General features: G+C 42.9%; 1 protein-coding gene across 2 annotated transcripts in view; it reads right to left on the minus strand.

The window, feature by feature from the left end:
- Positions 1-3,690: 3,690 nt before the first annotated feature.
- Positions 3,691-16,131, minus strand: part of LOC114494628 (glutathione S-transferase A2-like) — a 42,779-nt gene continuing 30,338 nt past the window's right edge. The window contains exons 2-7 of one of the 2 annotated variants that reach the window (XM_028509839.2): positions 11,897-12,003; positions 9,512-9,563; positions 9,166-9,298; positions 6,956-7,097; positions 4,772-4,903; positions 3,691-4,068 (exon numbers count right to left, since the gene is read on the minus strand). In XM_028509839.2, the coding sequence (XP_028365640.1) occupies positions 3,946-4,068; positions 4,772-4,903; positions 6,956-7,097; positions 9,166-9,298; positions 9,512-9,563; positions 11,897-11,983 (669 nt within the window). In that variant the 5' untranslated portion in view covers positions 11,984-12,003 and the 3' untranslated portion in view covers positions 3,691-3,945. The remainder of the gene's footprint in view (positions 4,069-4,771; positions 4,904-6,955; positions 7,098-9,165; positions 9,299-9,511; positions 9,564-11,896; positions 12,004-16,131) is intronic. The other variant, XM_036024233.1, reaches the window with a different exon arrangement.

Genomic DNA, 16,131 nt, shown 5'->3' on the forward strand with positions numbered 1-16,131 from the left:
TTTTTTATTGGAGTCATAACCCTTAAGAAAATTTCATCAATTCCTAAGGCCAGAGTCTAAATACTCTTTCTGCTGGGTCTGTTCAGCTGGCTTGTTGGCTTAGAATGTCGCAACTACATTAAAAAGTTTCAAAGGACAACTATGTTTAAACAAAGGTGAGCAAAGATTGTGGAAGAAAGGTAGGAGGCAAGATGGATGGAAGTCAACACAGAGTAAAGTTGTGCTGCCTCAGGGCTGCCTCAGACCAAGCAGCTGTGGTTGGCAGAATGTTTCTAAACATATTTGTTCTTCAAGAAGATTTTGGAAAATTGGGAAGTTACCATATATAATGGTGACTCAAATCTTGCTCCAATTCCCCCAGTGCAGTCAGAGAAATTAATATCTACTTTCATTTCAATTATATATATAACATCTCTCCATAAAAATGGTAGATGGTATAAAGATCAAATACCAAATGTTAATTATGTTATGACAAACATCTTTATGTTTTTATACCACAGACTACCTAGAAGCAGTATTCAAAATATTTAACATTTGGTATAGTAAATATAAATTAAGATATAAATCAGTATATATACCAAAAATTAAAAACATAGTTCCATTTATATTCCCAATTATTTTTATCTAAATTATGTATAGCATAAAAACGTATAAAGCTGTACAAACCACTCACAAATTATTGTGATCTTTTCTAGTCATTTGTGACTTTTATAAATTGTCCATGGGTCCTGGGCTCTTTGGGTTGGCAGTGGGTACCTTCCTCTGTGAAGGCCATCAGTTCTGGTTGTGGTGGCCCTTTCCTGCATATGTGACTCCCGGTGAATTCTTGGGTCTCTCTGCTGCTTTCTACCCTTGTCCCACTGACTGAGGGGAGGGAAGGTAGAGGCCTCCCATGTGGCGAGGCCCAGAGGGCTTCACCATCTTTCGAGTATCTTAGCCCTACCCCAATCTTGGTAAATAGACATTTCATTAAACTCTCCTCAGTCACTGTTTTTGAGTCAAGGTGATATCTTACTCTTCTTGTTTTTATAGCACCAGCCACAATGAAGCAAATCTTATAAAGTTTACTTCAGAATAATAAAAGGGGTTATAAAATGTATGTTATCAGCTGAGGAGGGCTAGGTGTGATAGGGTTGAGAGCCTCTGCTCTAGAGCAAGGGGTTACAAGGATGTTGTTGGAGGGACATATAACAAAGGCCTCTCCTCCTCATCAGTCTCTTGAGTCTAGAGCCAGAGAGAACAGGCAAGTGTTCTCTCTTCCCAGAAGTCTCCTGGGAAGACATCTTGGGACACCTTGGGTGGGCTGAGTTGGACTATAACATACAGGCACGAGTCATGTGTCCTGTGACTATGTCTGCCTAACCCCACTCAGCTTGGGGCAGGTTCACACTATGAAAAGACAAGGGCTCTAAGCTCAACCCCATAAGTCCTAGATTTCCTGGGGGAGCCCAAATTGCAGGCTCAGCATGTGGCTGAAGCTAAGAATGACTTTATCCCAGCCTCTCCTGCACAGTGACACAGAGATATGCCAGGGGGAAATGTGCATCTCAATCTGTAGTCTGAGAACCCAAGCCTGAGTGACAGTAAGGAGGGAGACCTCCTTTTCTTCCCTCTGCAGAAACAGAGAATGAGGATGCTGCTGCTTAGGTGGACTAATGGTGGCTAGTGTTTTGACTAAACCTCATCAAATCAGGGAGTCTATGGGGCAACAGGCACAAAGGGCAGCAAAAACAGGGGTTGCAGCAGAGGACTGAATGTTCTGTTCAACTCAAGACTACTTGAGTCCTTGAGTAGAGTAACCACCCCTAGTGATTAGATTGAACATGAAACAAAGACTCCCAGGGTGGGGGAAGAATGTTCTTGCTATTCTGAGATGGATGCTTGAGTGACTTAGATTGAATATTTAAGAGATACGATGTGATTGGCATCTTGGCCACCAACATAGCAGCTAGCCTGAGGAAGGCCCAGAAACTGTGGGGCCACGTGAGCTATGGCCACCGCCACCTCGGCAAGCACAGGAAGCACCCGGGAGGCCGAGGTAACACTGGTGGCTTGCATCACCACAGGATCAATTTCAACAAACATCACCCAGGTTACTTTAGGAAAGTTGGTATGAAGCATTGACACTACAGAGAAACCAGAGCTTCTGCCCAATTGTCAGCTGTTAGAAACTGTGGCCTTTCGTCAACAAGCAAATAGGGGTAAATGTTGCCAAAAAACAAGACTGGAGCTGCTCCAATCCCTGACGTGGTGCTATTGGGCTGCTGCAAAGTTCTGGGGAAGGGAAAGCTCCTAAAGCAGCCTGTCATCATGAAGGCCAGGTTCTTCAGAAGAAAAGCTGAGGGGAAGGTTAAGGGTGTTGGCAGAGGTGTTGGCAGGGGTAGCTTGAAGCCATGCAGAGAGTTCATTAAATGCTCACAAGTGCTTTTGTTTTAAAAAATGATATTATTCTATATGTATATTTGGCTGGTAAAGCAGGATATATGGCTGTACTTCAATGGCTCCCTATTTTCCTTAGGATAAAACCCAAACTTCTTGCCATGGCCTTCAAAGACCTCAGGACTCTATGCCTTGTCCCCCAATCTCAGCTCATCATCTCCCCGCCCCACCTGAGGAATGTTCCCCTCAGACCTCACAACTTCTCTTTCTTCAAATACACAACTCAGACTCTCTCCAGCCATCGACCCTGCTGACCTGAATTCCATCTCTGTTGCTTAAATGAAGTTCTACCCACTTGCTTTCCTAACTACGATTTTCATTCCTTCAGATCTCATGTCAGACACGACTCCCCTCCTTGAGAAATCATGACTTACCCACAGATTCCCACACATGCGTCCTTTTAGGTTCATGCCCAACATTGTTGAAACCCTGAGCATGGCATTGTAGATTAAGTTGTGTTCCCCCAAAAGTGTATGTGGAAGCTCTAACCATGGGTATCTATGAAGGTGACTATCTGGCAATTCCGTCTTCACAGGTGTAATCAAATCAAGACAAAATCATATTGAATTAGGGTGGGCACCACTCTGATGACTGGTATCTATACAAAAAGAGGGGAATCTGGATAGAGACAGACACAGACATGGGAAGTCTGCCACATGACAATAGAGGCAGAGATTGGAGTTGTGCAACCATAAGCCAAGCAATTCAAGGATTGCCCGTAACATTCAGAAACTAAGAACAGACTAGGAAGGAGCCTTTCCAAAAGCCTTCAGAGAGAGAGCGTGGCCCTGCTCGCAGCTTCATTCACACTAAAAGACTCCAGAACTGTGAGAGAATAAATTTCTAATGTTTTAAGCCACTAAATTTGTAGGACTGTGCTACAGCAACCCTAGGGAATTGATATACATGGTTTGGGGTTAGAATTACCTATTTTTGGTTTCTCTCCATAGAGTAACCCCCAGAGACAATATCTGGCTTTGCCATCATTATTTCCCAGCTCCCAGAACACTGACGATTACATATTACATGTAAAATAAATGGTAGTTTCATAATTGAACAAAACAAACATTGTTTACCTGAAGAAAATGGTTTTCAAGAGAGACAGAGAGAAGAAAGTGTTTAGGTTGTGCATCAGAAAGCAAAAGACTATTTGTGTGGACTGAGTGTCAAATGAATATTTCTCCTTAACTCTTCTGATGACATATATGATAACTGTTCTATGGCAACCTTTCAAATAGATCACAGAGTCCATGAAAGCTTTTCTCCATTTATTTAAGCTGAAGACACATCCTAGAAAGTGATCGTGATTTCACATTTGACCAAAACAAAATAGATTGCTGGGCAAGTAAATCTGCAGAGTTGATTTATAATTAAATTAGCACTTATACTTCAGAAAAGATTCTTAGTTTCACAAATAGCAGGATTAACATTTCAGTAGAGCACCTCATTGTTGAAAAAGTTCAGAAGATTGATCCTGCGCATGCCCGGTGTCCACGTCTGCTTTATTTAAATCTTGAAAATCTTCCTGACTTGTTCCAATGCTTTCTCATCTAAGGGAGCCTTCCTCTGACCGCCAGGCTGCAGAAACTTCTTCACCGTAGGGAGGTTGCTGATCCTGGTTTTCAGGGCCTGCGATGCACAAGAGCACAGTCTCAGAGTGCAGACAAAACACCCGCCCTCCATCAGCACAAGCCAGGGAATCCCAGACCCTCCGACACCACCACCATCTGAGTCACCTCCCTCAGCACCATCAGGAGGCTGGCAAACAGACAGCCAGCAAGACAGGAGGATGAGAGGAAGAGAACACAGCTCAACAGCACTCTCCCCGGAGACACGGTGAAGACTTTATTCAGTTCTCAGTCTTCCCCATCTCCCTCCCTACAGGGAAATCCTGTGGATTCATTGCTCTTGTTCATACAAGGAAGAGCAACACAGATAAAGGCTCCAAACTGGAAAAATGAAGATATAAGAAAGTTAGGCAGTACTGGAGATATAAGGAAGGAACCCAGAGGAAGGACACCTGCTCACACAGACTCAGGTGACATAGACAGGACACATCTGGGAGAAAGAGAATCCAGAGGAAATGAGGACAGATGCTGCAGTGGGACAGGAGCCAAGGACAGAAATGCCAAGTCCTGGGTCCGTCTCATTGTGAAAAACAAACTGTTCTCCTTGGGGTAGCGTGCACCTCCAGTTCCCTTGGCAAAACAAGATTCTTTTCATGACTCAGACCTGGGCCTATGAGCAAATTTTGGAGACCTGCAGGCAGTGATGTGGGTCATAACATCACCAGCCCAAGAGTCCAAATCCTAGACTCCAAGATGGGAGATACCTTCAGCAGAGGGAAGTTGGCCAGAAGGCTGGGGTCAATCTCTTCAACAGCATAGATCAGTTCAACCAGGTGAATGTCAGCCTTGCTCAGCCTGTTCCCTACCAGGTAGTCTTGTCCATGGCTCTTGAGCACCTGGTGAATTGGGGGGATCAGATTATGAACACAGGCACAATCACATGGGTCCCTGCTCCTACCCAGGTCCTCTAGCCCAACTTCTTGCCTCTGCTACCTCACTGGGCTAGTGGGGGCATGAGAGCACATTCACTGGCCCTGGTTCAGTGAGACAGAGAGAAGCAGGGCTGTGCTGTTCTTTCCTCTCTTCACTTAAAGCACAAGCTACTGGTTATTCCCATTCCCACGTCACTGGGCTCCCATGTGCATCTTCTACTGGCCCAGGGCTAGCTGTGGCTGCACCATGTCTCTCTGTGCTACACGCCCTGGCGACCCAGACGCTCTGCAATATCAGGACATGGGTGGCTCTCCACACTGTCCTGTCTCTCCCTCCCTTGGGCAAAGTCGCCATCTCCATGATATCCTTCTTTAATCCTAAGCGGACTATTTCAGAGTCTGCATTTCTCCTCTGTCTCCTCCCCTCATTTCCTGGTCTCTCTCTCTGGGACGTGATGTAAACCTGGGTCAACTTGAACTCACCATCTCCCTTACAGCATTGTCTCTGACTAACTTGCACTGTGTTGTGATCTGCTACAGAAATGTCTAGGTGTGTCTAGGCCTGGAATGTCTATGTGTTAATGTCTAGAAATGCTTGAAATTCACTTTCACTTTGTGATATTTCCAAAACTAATAGTTTGATTGATAGAGAAAGGGGTTGAAAGTTAGAAATTCATGATAAAGCAAACATAGTGAAAGGTTAATAGTTGTATTGTTGTGGTGGGTGCATATGTGTTCATTGTAAATTTATTTCAATTTTTCCAAATGTATGAAAGTTTTCATAACAAAATGTTGGGGAAATATCTGATATTTATTAAAATAATCCAGCAATATGGAAATCATAAAGTATTAGGAGAATAAACACATAGCGCCACCAATTAAAGATAACATTTTGGCAAATACACTTTCAGATCACGAATACATATAAAAGAATAGGTAATTATTTAATAAAGATTATAATAACATCAAAACATATTTTGTAAGATTTGTGTTTTCATGTTACTTTGATATCAAAGTGTTGATTCTCAAACTGCAGTGACTAGTGAGCTTGTTATCACAAGGGTGTCCCCTAAACGCCCAGCACCACAAGGTCCAGGACAGTGCATTTTCAGGTTAGTATTAAATTCTTTGTTTTGTGAATATGGATGGACACACAAGTAATGAATTAACATTTGTAGGATGAATGAAAGAATGCCATATAAATGTTTTTTAATGCTTTACAGAGATGATGGGGTTGATGTTAAACCTTGTATTTATATGTAATCCTCCTTTATCTCTGATGATCATTATTTCAGTCCATAATTTTTATTTAGCTTGATTTCAGGAAGTTTTCATCTGATGTGTTCTTTTCTGTTCAAAGTTAAAACTATAGTATGTGCTACATACATAATGATGAACCCTGATTCCTTAGTCTGAGAGGCTTTCCTCTAAAGTCTGATGACCCAACATTTCGTACATTATTTGTTCCTTAGCATCTCTCCAGCTGTCTCCTCCTGGCCAACCCTCCCAACCCCCACCTTGTTGACATGCATCTCTCCCTTCTCTGAAACACTAGCCTGTTCTCCTGCTGGGCAGCTGGTCTCCTGTCTCCCTCACGTGCTGTCAGAACACTTTCTGACCAATGGCTTTCATTGCACTCCTCTTGGATTTGGATGAAAAGCCCCTGTGCAGTGGGTCTCTGCGGGGTCTCCTCCATTGCTGGTGTGGCTCTCACAGCCTCCCACGGCCCACACTCTGACCATGACATGGAATGCCATCACATACAGAGCTCTAAACTGGATCCCAGCCAATGGAAATGTTCCTGGAAGATTATCGCTTGGGTGTAATAGACACCCCCCCCCACACACACACACAGCTGATTTCTGATTTCTGTAACATGCCCAGGGGGCCAGGATGCTACATCAGTGTTCAGGAGGGCTCTTGGGAAGCCAAGGTCAATGCCCCAGGCCTGCCCAGGCATGAGTTCTCTTTGTTCTCTCTCATCTCAGTGCGCCAAATGCTGAACAGCCCACCTACTTTTTCAAAGGCAGGGAAATAACGGTTTGTTGTTTTCTCTTTGATCTGGGTCATCTTGGCACCCTTTTGATCAGGCGGGCACAGTGGAAGAAGCAAGATCATTTCATACAAATCAGCTATACCTTCTGAATACATATCAATCCTGAAAGACAAAAATGACCCAATTGTCAATTGTCGCCCAACTTACAAATTACTCTTTAAGTCAGGGGCATCAGGAGGTGCAAGGTAAACCACCTCCACTGGGTGCATTTTCGCATGCCACTCATTCAACTACAATTTTCACTTAACTTTAACATTTCATATCAAGGTAAATATACACGTCTAAAACTTTCTTTATACACATGCCCAGATATAGGGCCAGAGGACAGCAGTGAGGTGTCCAGAGTCACGGGCACAGAGAAACTGGTGGGATCACTGCAAGTAACTACTGAGACTGGACCTAGGGTTTGCCACGCCTGCTGTGGTTTCTTCTGGGACTCACTCAGTGTGACTCAATGCTAAAGACCTGCCAGCTGAGTAATCTCCAGAGAGTCCCTGGCAGAGCCACCTCCGTCATGTCTCTCTCCCTCTCTCATCCTGTTGCATCACCAGGCCATTTATATGCCCAGTGTTAGCAGTTCTTCCCACTACCTCCCCCAGAACACCGTTCCACAGCCCTCCCCGTGTACTGGTTCCGAGCTCTGGCGGTGTTTGCACTGCTCCAGATTCCCCCTAAAATTGCCCTGAACTGGTGCAATTGTTTATATAATTCCAAGCAGTGCATATTCCAGGAGATATGTTTATTACTGTTCCTAGCCAGGCTTCTTATAAGTGGTTTCTTTAAAAAAAATAAAAGCCTTATTGACATATAATTCCAACACCATAATATCACTCTTTTTAAATGTACAATTTTGTAGTTTTTTATAAAGTTACAGATTTCTGTACCATCATCACGCTCTAATGTCAGAATATTTTCATTCTCCCTAAAGAATTACTGCATGTTGTTGTAACATTCCACATTTCTTTCTGTCCCCACCCCCAAGTTCTGGGAACAAAATTACTTTCTGTTTCTATGAATATAAATGTTCTAGACATTTCATCTCAATGATATCATACAATATGAGCCTTTGGTGTCTGGTTTGTTTAAGCAACACAATGGTTTCAAGGTTTATCCATGTTCATTGCTTTTCATGGCCAAATTGACAAATACACAAAACTTTGTTCATTAATGTCAGTTGATGGACATTTCTGTTGTTTCCACTAATTGAATATTGTGAATAATGCTGTTATCAATCTCTTTAATTTTTATTTGTTGATTTAGAGAGATGGAGAGGAAGCGGGGGGAAAGAGAGAGAGAGAGAGAGAGAGAGAGAGAGAGAGAGAGAGACATCCATTTGTTGTCTCACTATTGACACATTCATTGGTTGATTTTTGTATGTGCCCTGACAGGGGATCAAACCCACAACCTTGGCATATCAGAATGATACTCTAACCAACTGAGCTATCTGGCCAGGGCTTGAACATTATTTTACTAGTTTTAGTGTGGATGTGTTTTTGATTCTCTTGGGTACATTCCTACTAGTGGAGGTGCTAACATATGGTAACTCTATGTTTAACCTCCTGAGTAACGGCCAACAGTTCCTCACAAGACTTTAGTTTCAATCATGTGGTCCCATCACCATGGGAAGGAGAACCCCCACCCCACCCCAGATGTGGTTGTATGGAATGAATCTGGCTGCTTCAATTCTGTCTCCAAATGTGCAAGGTGACCCAGCCTCTGGAGGACCAGCCTCTGCTCCCCCTTGTCAAGGGGCCAGGCCACACAACTAGCTGATAGGTTAGACTCCCGGTAAGTATTCTAGTAATTTCTGGAACCTGAAAATTCACTCCTTTGGATTTTCCCTTCCCCAGCCTTATCATCCTAAAGGCCTGAGCACCTGCTGGAATCCAGGCTGCACCATCCTCCTGGCTTCCTAGTTCATCAGTGTTTGGAAACCTCTGTCACTCCCTGAGCTGTGCCGTGGACTGAGGCTTCTCCCATGCTCCCACTTGCCTGACTCCGCCTCAGGCGGATCCCTCATCCTCATGCTCCCTGCTGGACTGGACCTCAGTCTGTGCCTCCAAGGCCCATGCTGCTGCTGGTCATGATCCCTGACACAACCTGCTCATTCACAGAAGAATCTGAATGGTTCCTATTCATTGTTGAGGGGGAAACAGAAAAAGTACCGTACAGGGCTCTCTCCTTCATGTCTTTCCCATGGAGGTTGTATTTGGCGGCAATGTAGTTGAGGATGGCCCTGGTCTGCACCAGCTTCATCCCATCGATTTCAACCATCGGCACTTGCTGGAACAGCAGATACCCATCTTTTGAAAGAAAAAGAAAAAGTAGAGTGAAATGCTTCATAGAGCACACACTCTTGTAGGATGAAAATATATTTGTTGAAATGACTCAAGATATGAAAATAAATATAAATAAATTATTTTTATATAAATATAAAAAATTATTGCCTGGTGTTCAAACCTCATTATGGACTTTACAGACACCCTCATCAGAGCAGTTTAGACACTTCCTCTTACCATTCCTTAACTTTTCCAAGTCTTCCGAAGTTTCCAAAAACTTCTCTTCAAACTGGAAAGCAGAAACAGTAAAGGAGTTCTTGTTACTCTTTAGCATAATAGGATTCTCAGCCTTGAATGACCTCTGTCTGGTACAGAACATGGAGGAGGTAAGCTCTCAGAGTTTGACAGGCACTCAGAGCACTGCGATCCTGGCCATTTGTGAATCTGGGTAAGAGCCACCAGGAACAGAGTGTGGGTCGCAGCACATAACTGCTCCTCTTTGGAGGTTCCATTCACCTCCACCCTGCCCTTCTCTCTGTCAATGATGAGGTCGTGATTCAGGAGGAGAGCGTTATTCGAAGGAAGGGGCTGCGAAGTTCTGCTAGTTATGGAGTTTTAACATCTCGGGAAAGCCTTTGTCTCCACGTGAGACAGGACAGTGTGTGCGCCCCAGCGTGGGGCAATGACCATCTGAGACACTGCCACCAGGGGCCTCAGCCCACATTATGGGGCCACACTAAGGTGAAATGGGTCCTCCTTGCTGTACAGCTTAAACTCTTTCTATTTAGAATTTCCCCTTTTGGAAAGTATGATACACTAGGCTGGAATTCCCAGTAAGGAAGAAAAAAGGGTTTCCAAATTAGTTTTTAAATGTTAACCAAAAAAAAAAAATCCCCTAGTTTCTGATATGACTGCCTGGATGTGAATATCACCTGTTTCACGTACTTATTTCTTTTACTTAAGCACATTAGTGAATCTGTGTCTCAGTCTCCATCTATAAAATGTGTACCATTATGGTGCCTGTGTTACAGGTTGATGCGAGGATTAAATCAACTAAGTGTGCCAAGGCCTTTGGACAATGCCAGGTGGAGGCTAAGTGCTTCATAAATATGAAGTGTCTGTAGATGTTTAAAGATGGCTACTATCTCATAATATCATCCACCATTTCTCCTTTTAATTTACAGAAATCTAACACTGGTGAAAATGCCCTCTGTTCCTGATCTGTCGTCCTTGCCCCGCACACCCTCTCCAGTTGAGCTGGGACACAGGAGAGGCAGCCTGGGGCGCTCTCCACCTCACTCCGACCCACCCTCCTGTGCTGAACTCATCCTGCCCAGAGGCCCTGAACACGTCCCCAAACCCCAAAGCTGAAGTCTGCACTATAGCGAAACTGTGGGTTATTGGTTTATGAAGAGAAGACAAGCTGGATGGCACTATTTGTATTTGTGTGTGTGTGCTCATTTCTTCATGAAATTACTAAAGGGCTGGATGAAGTCCTATGCACTCACTAAGCAATCCAGAAAGTACATATAATCCAAGGCTTAGGCGCACACGGAATTCCGGAGGGACAGCACATGAAGGGAGCTCACTGGAAGCACCCTTCACTCAAGACCACCTCACCTGAGACCCTCTTGTACTGCTCTACTGTGACAGACAAGTTCTCTTGAGTTCATCCATGACTCCCTCCCCAGGAAGATGCTCCTCAGAGATGCTGGGTCTCTCTGTTCTGGACTGGGAGGATTTTCTCATTGACTCCTCTAGAGGGTGGAGGTGTGGTCCTAGGTGCTGCCATCCCTCCTTTGAATCACCCATGTACTTGTCTGCATCCTTCTTGGAATGTAAGCTTCCTGAGTGCAGGGGCCTTGTCTGTCTCATTCACCCCTGGGTCCCCAGGACCTACCATAGAACCTGGAACTTGAGGCTGCCCAACGGATTTGCTGCTGAGTGTGTGTATTGAATCTTTAACAGGCAGTTTCTTACATCTGCTCCTCCCCATTTTTCTGGCTAATGCTTTAACTTCAATTATATTAATTTCCATTAATTAATCTTTTTATTATGGAAATTTCTAGCATGCACAAAAGACAGAGAATGACCCCCCTTATACCCATCACCCAGTTTCAATTATTACCAACTCCAACCAACCCCGTGTTGTGTTTCTGCCCACCCACTCTCGTAATAATTTAAAGCCCATTCTAGACATATATTTTTCATCTTTAAATACCTCCATCTGTACTTCTGAAACATGAGGATTATTTTTTAAATAACCAAAATACATGATCACACCTAACACAAAAAACAATTCTTTACCTCCCTCCGACATTCAGTAGACATACATGTTTCTAATGTTGCATGAATGTTACACATGACATTTTGCGGTGTGTTTACATTCAAATCCAAATCAGGTCCTCATTGTGACTAGTTTGTTAAAGTTATTTTGATTGTTTATGTTCTACGATGAAAAGAGATTTTATTAGACCAAATCTGTTCATCTCTTAATAACTAGCAGTTTTCCTTTTAATGAAAAACTCATGATGAGCTATGAAAAGCTTTTAACTTAGTAAGAAAGTAGTTCAATACAGTCAACTTCAGATCCAGCTTAAACTGGCAGAACTCGGGACTGACCTCGACTCCAGCTCCAGCCAGGAGCCAGCGGATGGACTCCATGCGACCTCGTTCATTGCAGTAGTGCAGCTTGGGCTTCCCCGCCATGGTGCAACCTCCTGTTTTCTCTAAACATGGGGTGAATGAATGATGGAATGAATGAATGAAACCACAAAAGCAAAAATTCACCTTATGATGTGTGGTGCTAGAGCTGAAGGAGTATCTGCCCTCTTCGTGGCAGAATTGAATGAGCCTCTGAAATGTCCCTTTTGGCCCAGATTCTCACCCATCACTAGCCAATGCTAGGAAATGGCTACAAACCATTCTCATGTCTCTTTTGGATAAAATCTGATTGACTTGGCAGGCTATGGGGGAAGTCTGTGGTAAGGGTGTATATGTGCATATTAGGGGGAAGGGAAGGATTAGACAATTAATATCTACTGAAAACCTAATGATCCTGACCCAGGACTACTTGCCGTGGACACATTATATTTTTAATCCTCACAACAGCCCTGTGAACTAGTTGTTATACACCCATTATTCAGTTCATGAAACCATGTCCACAGCAGTTAAGAAGGGACATGGAAATCCACATCAAGCTCTAAAAAAGGGCAGGGCTGGGAACCACCCAGGTGTAGGCCCCAGGAGCCTGCGAGGGGCCTGGAACCCAGAGGGCTTCACTGACGGGGAGGTGGGAGAGGGAGGAGAGTCAGGCCTCAGCATCTTGGTGGCTATGCTGCATTTGTTCAAACACTGAAATTAGAGCTGAGACTCACCTAATTGTAGCTCAAAAGACCTTGATTTTTCCCATAAACACAGGGTGCTAATTCCTTACCTTTCTTGGAATTCTACATTCTACCTATACTTGGTACCTTTTATAACCTAGAAAAGTAAGTGAAACTGCACTGCCTTCACAGTCTACAGAGTGGAACCAAGATTTGTTCAATGTCTGGCACACAATGGGCTTTCTCTTGCCTGTTCATGTTCACTCAATCCTACAAAAATCACCCGAGATGGATTCTGTTAGTACTTTGACTTTATAGTTGGGGATACTGAGGTTTCCAGAGTAACTTACTCAAAGTAAGTGGTGGAACTCAAACCCACTTCTATTAAAAATCAAAATCTTGGCTTTATTTTGTGTCTTAGTTTTTTTAAGATATGCATGACAGCTCTAAAGTGAATTGTGATATCCACCTATTTAAAAAATAAAATTAAAAATAGAAGATATCAGAGTGCATTATACATAGTCTAGGTAAGCATTATTTCATGAGGTTTCAGTTTCAGTTATATTTGTTACATGTATAGGTGTGTGACTGCATGCACGTGCTTCTGGTTATTGTAATAATATGAGGTGCTTTATTTGGGTCTGGTCAACAAACTTTGAAAGCCCTTGGTCTATCTCAGCCTGCAGAGCTAATAGACGTAGCCTGGAACCAGATATTGAAACTCAATAGTTCTGTCACTGTGTGAATGGAAGCACACAGAACTCATTGAAAGCATGGATCTAAAGCCAGGACTCAGAGAGGAACGATCTTTAGTTAGAAGATTACATTTTCTATCTAAATCTCAAACTCTGCTTAGAAAATATTAATTCTCCTGAGAAATTGCTATGGTGGAGTTTGGGACAAAAATATACTTCCCTTTACCTAAATGGATATATCTCTGAAAACATGAGTGTGACTTGAATTTTAGGTATCAAAATGTTTTCAATGTCCACATTGTTAACATGAGATTCAACAGTCTAAGCTTTTGAAAGTAAAGAGTCTTTGCCCTGACTGTTGTGGCTCAGTTGGTTGGAGCATCATACCACAACGGAAAGGTCACTAGTCTGAGCACATGCCTAGGCCGTCGGTTCAGTCCCTAGGCAGGGCATGTACAAGAGGCAACTGATTGATGTTGCTTTCCCTCTCTTTGCCCTTCTTTTCCCGCTCTCTAAAATCAATAAGCATGTCCTTGAATGAGGATTTTAAAAAAGAAGAAAATAAAGAATCTTTTAGAAACACACTTACCCTGTTTTGTAAGTGGAGATTTTGTATATTATACTTTCTTATCATGGGAAATGGAGATGCTATGATTCAGCAGAATGGAAAGGGGAATAAAGTTTGCACTAGCTCTGAAACGTGTTTGTTATGGGCTAGAATTTACAGAGCTTAGTGACTCAAACAAATCCTGTCATTGAGCTCCCTTACTCTGTTGATAGAGGATCAAGTTACAAAGGGAAATAATTTCTACCTTATGTAACATTTTATCATTAAGCTCCTCCTCAAAGGCAACTTTCTTCACCTTCCAAGTAGGAGGTCCCCAATGTCCTGGTCAAGACTGGGCCAGATGCTATCATGAAGCTTTGGTCAACAAAAAATGAGAACCCGAGAGATGGGACAATGTGCCAGAGGTCACATGTTTGCTTCTGATTCTCACTGAGTGTCTAGCAAGTGTGTCTGCCTCTGCAACAACCCTGGGAAACAGCTTTTAATACCCTACTTTAAAGATGTGGAAACTGAATTTCGGAGAGATAAAGCGCCTCTCCTATGTGCTTATGTTTTGCGAACATTAGGTTAGTTTGAGCTCATCTGGTTTCAGGTCTAGGGCCTTTCACTCCACCATGGAACACGTCAGCAGGCTCTGTGCTTCTCTCTGAGGCCCTTGTTCACTGCCCCATTTAGAATCCATTAGCCAACCAATGGTTAAAGGGGAGGGAGAGAGAGACATTGAATTCACAAGTTCCTTTCTGTTACCTGATTTTTAGTGGCTTGACAAGAAGAAATATTAGTAAGTGCATGCCTAGCTTTACGTTGATACCCTAAAAACCTGTGAGTAAATTGAGAACTAGCATAACTATATTTTACCTTACTAATGAAGTAGGTTTATATTCCTTGAAAGGAATATATCATATGATAGTTCCATCATAAACTTAAGGAGTTAAGCCTCTGGGGGTGGTCCTCATCACGGTGTTTCTTAGCAGAGAGATGAGAGACTTAGAGGCAGAGCCCAGCTCCTTATGAGGTTCATAAACGTGGCCGGATTGTTTAATATTTGCACCCCAATTTTCTCTTCTAAAAATGGAGATAGGTGTATGTAACTTGAAGGATTTTGAGACAGTTAGACAGTTATGTTCTACATAAAAGTCATCACAGGAATTAGCAAATGCATGTCCCCTCCTGTTCCCAGTTTCTGGGAGTCAGGTAAGGCTCTGAACACATTGGGTAGCACATGTGTCTTCTTTCTTCTGTCTGTCAATCCATCCATCTATCTGTCTGTCACCTCTCTATCTCTCGACTTAAAGCTCCAGCACAAATAAGATTTTATCCACCTCTAATCATTCTGCATGTTAACTAGCTTTTATTCATCAACCATGTTGTCCTAACAGACACATTTTTTGGCTATTTAGTTGGAGACACCATATAGTTGATTGCACCTGGCTATTAGATCTATGTAATCTTTCCAGGATAAAGTCGTTTTGAAAAGACACTACTTCTCTATCCATTCACACCTGTCATTCAACTCCACAGACTATAAATAGCACCAGAATGGAACTTTTCCCTACTCTGTGTTCTTCCTACAAGTGCAGAGTAAAGTGATGGGAAACTCTATCCACAGAATGGGTGAAGGGATTATTTCTTGTAAAACTTGTAAACAAATAATTATTGTCAATATCTGAAAGCTGTAAAATTTTAAAACTTGAGGAAATATATGTTAACACTATTGTCCAGTATAGCCCTTAAAACCAATTAAATGCACATTACTATAACAAATATTTTTAACAGACAGACAGACAGATAGACAGCCAGTGGACAGGACAGCTCCCCACTGGAACAAATTGCCCAGCCCAACTCGCCAACAGCGCCAGTGAGAAACCCCGCTCCGGCCATTTGCTGGACCTGCCGTGAGCCCTGGAGAGAGAGCGGGACTGCTCAGTTAGCTGAGCACGGCTGAGAATGAATACAATCTGGTTCCCCTGACATTTAGAGTGATTTCATCCTGTTATAATAAATTTCAATTTTGAGTTTTCACAGCCTCTCTCTATCGGATTACAGTGTTACCACTCACAACTGTGTGTTTTGACTTCTTCTGTAGAGAAAGTAACTTCAGCATGAACACCTCCACTCTAGCTTGCTCTGGTCACATTCTCAGACTACCTAAAATAATAATAACATTTTCTCCTCATATTAATTTTCCTCACATCACAATGCTGGTGCCCTAGTTTGCTAAATTCTTCACTTTTACTTTTTCATACAGACATATCGATGGCAACTCGT

Source organism: Phyllostomus discolor, chromosome 4 (genome assembly GCF_004126475.2).
Source record: "Phyllostomus discolor isolate MPI-MPIP mPhyDis1 chromosome 4, mPhyDis1.pri.v3, whole genome shotgun sequence".
In the NCBI taxonomy this organism is placed as follows: domain Eukaryota; kingdom Metazoa; phylum Chordata; class Mammalia; order Chiroptera; family Phyllostomidae; genus Phyllostomus; species Phyllostomus discolor.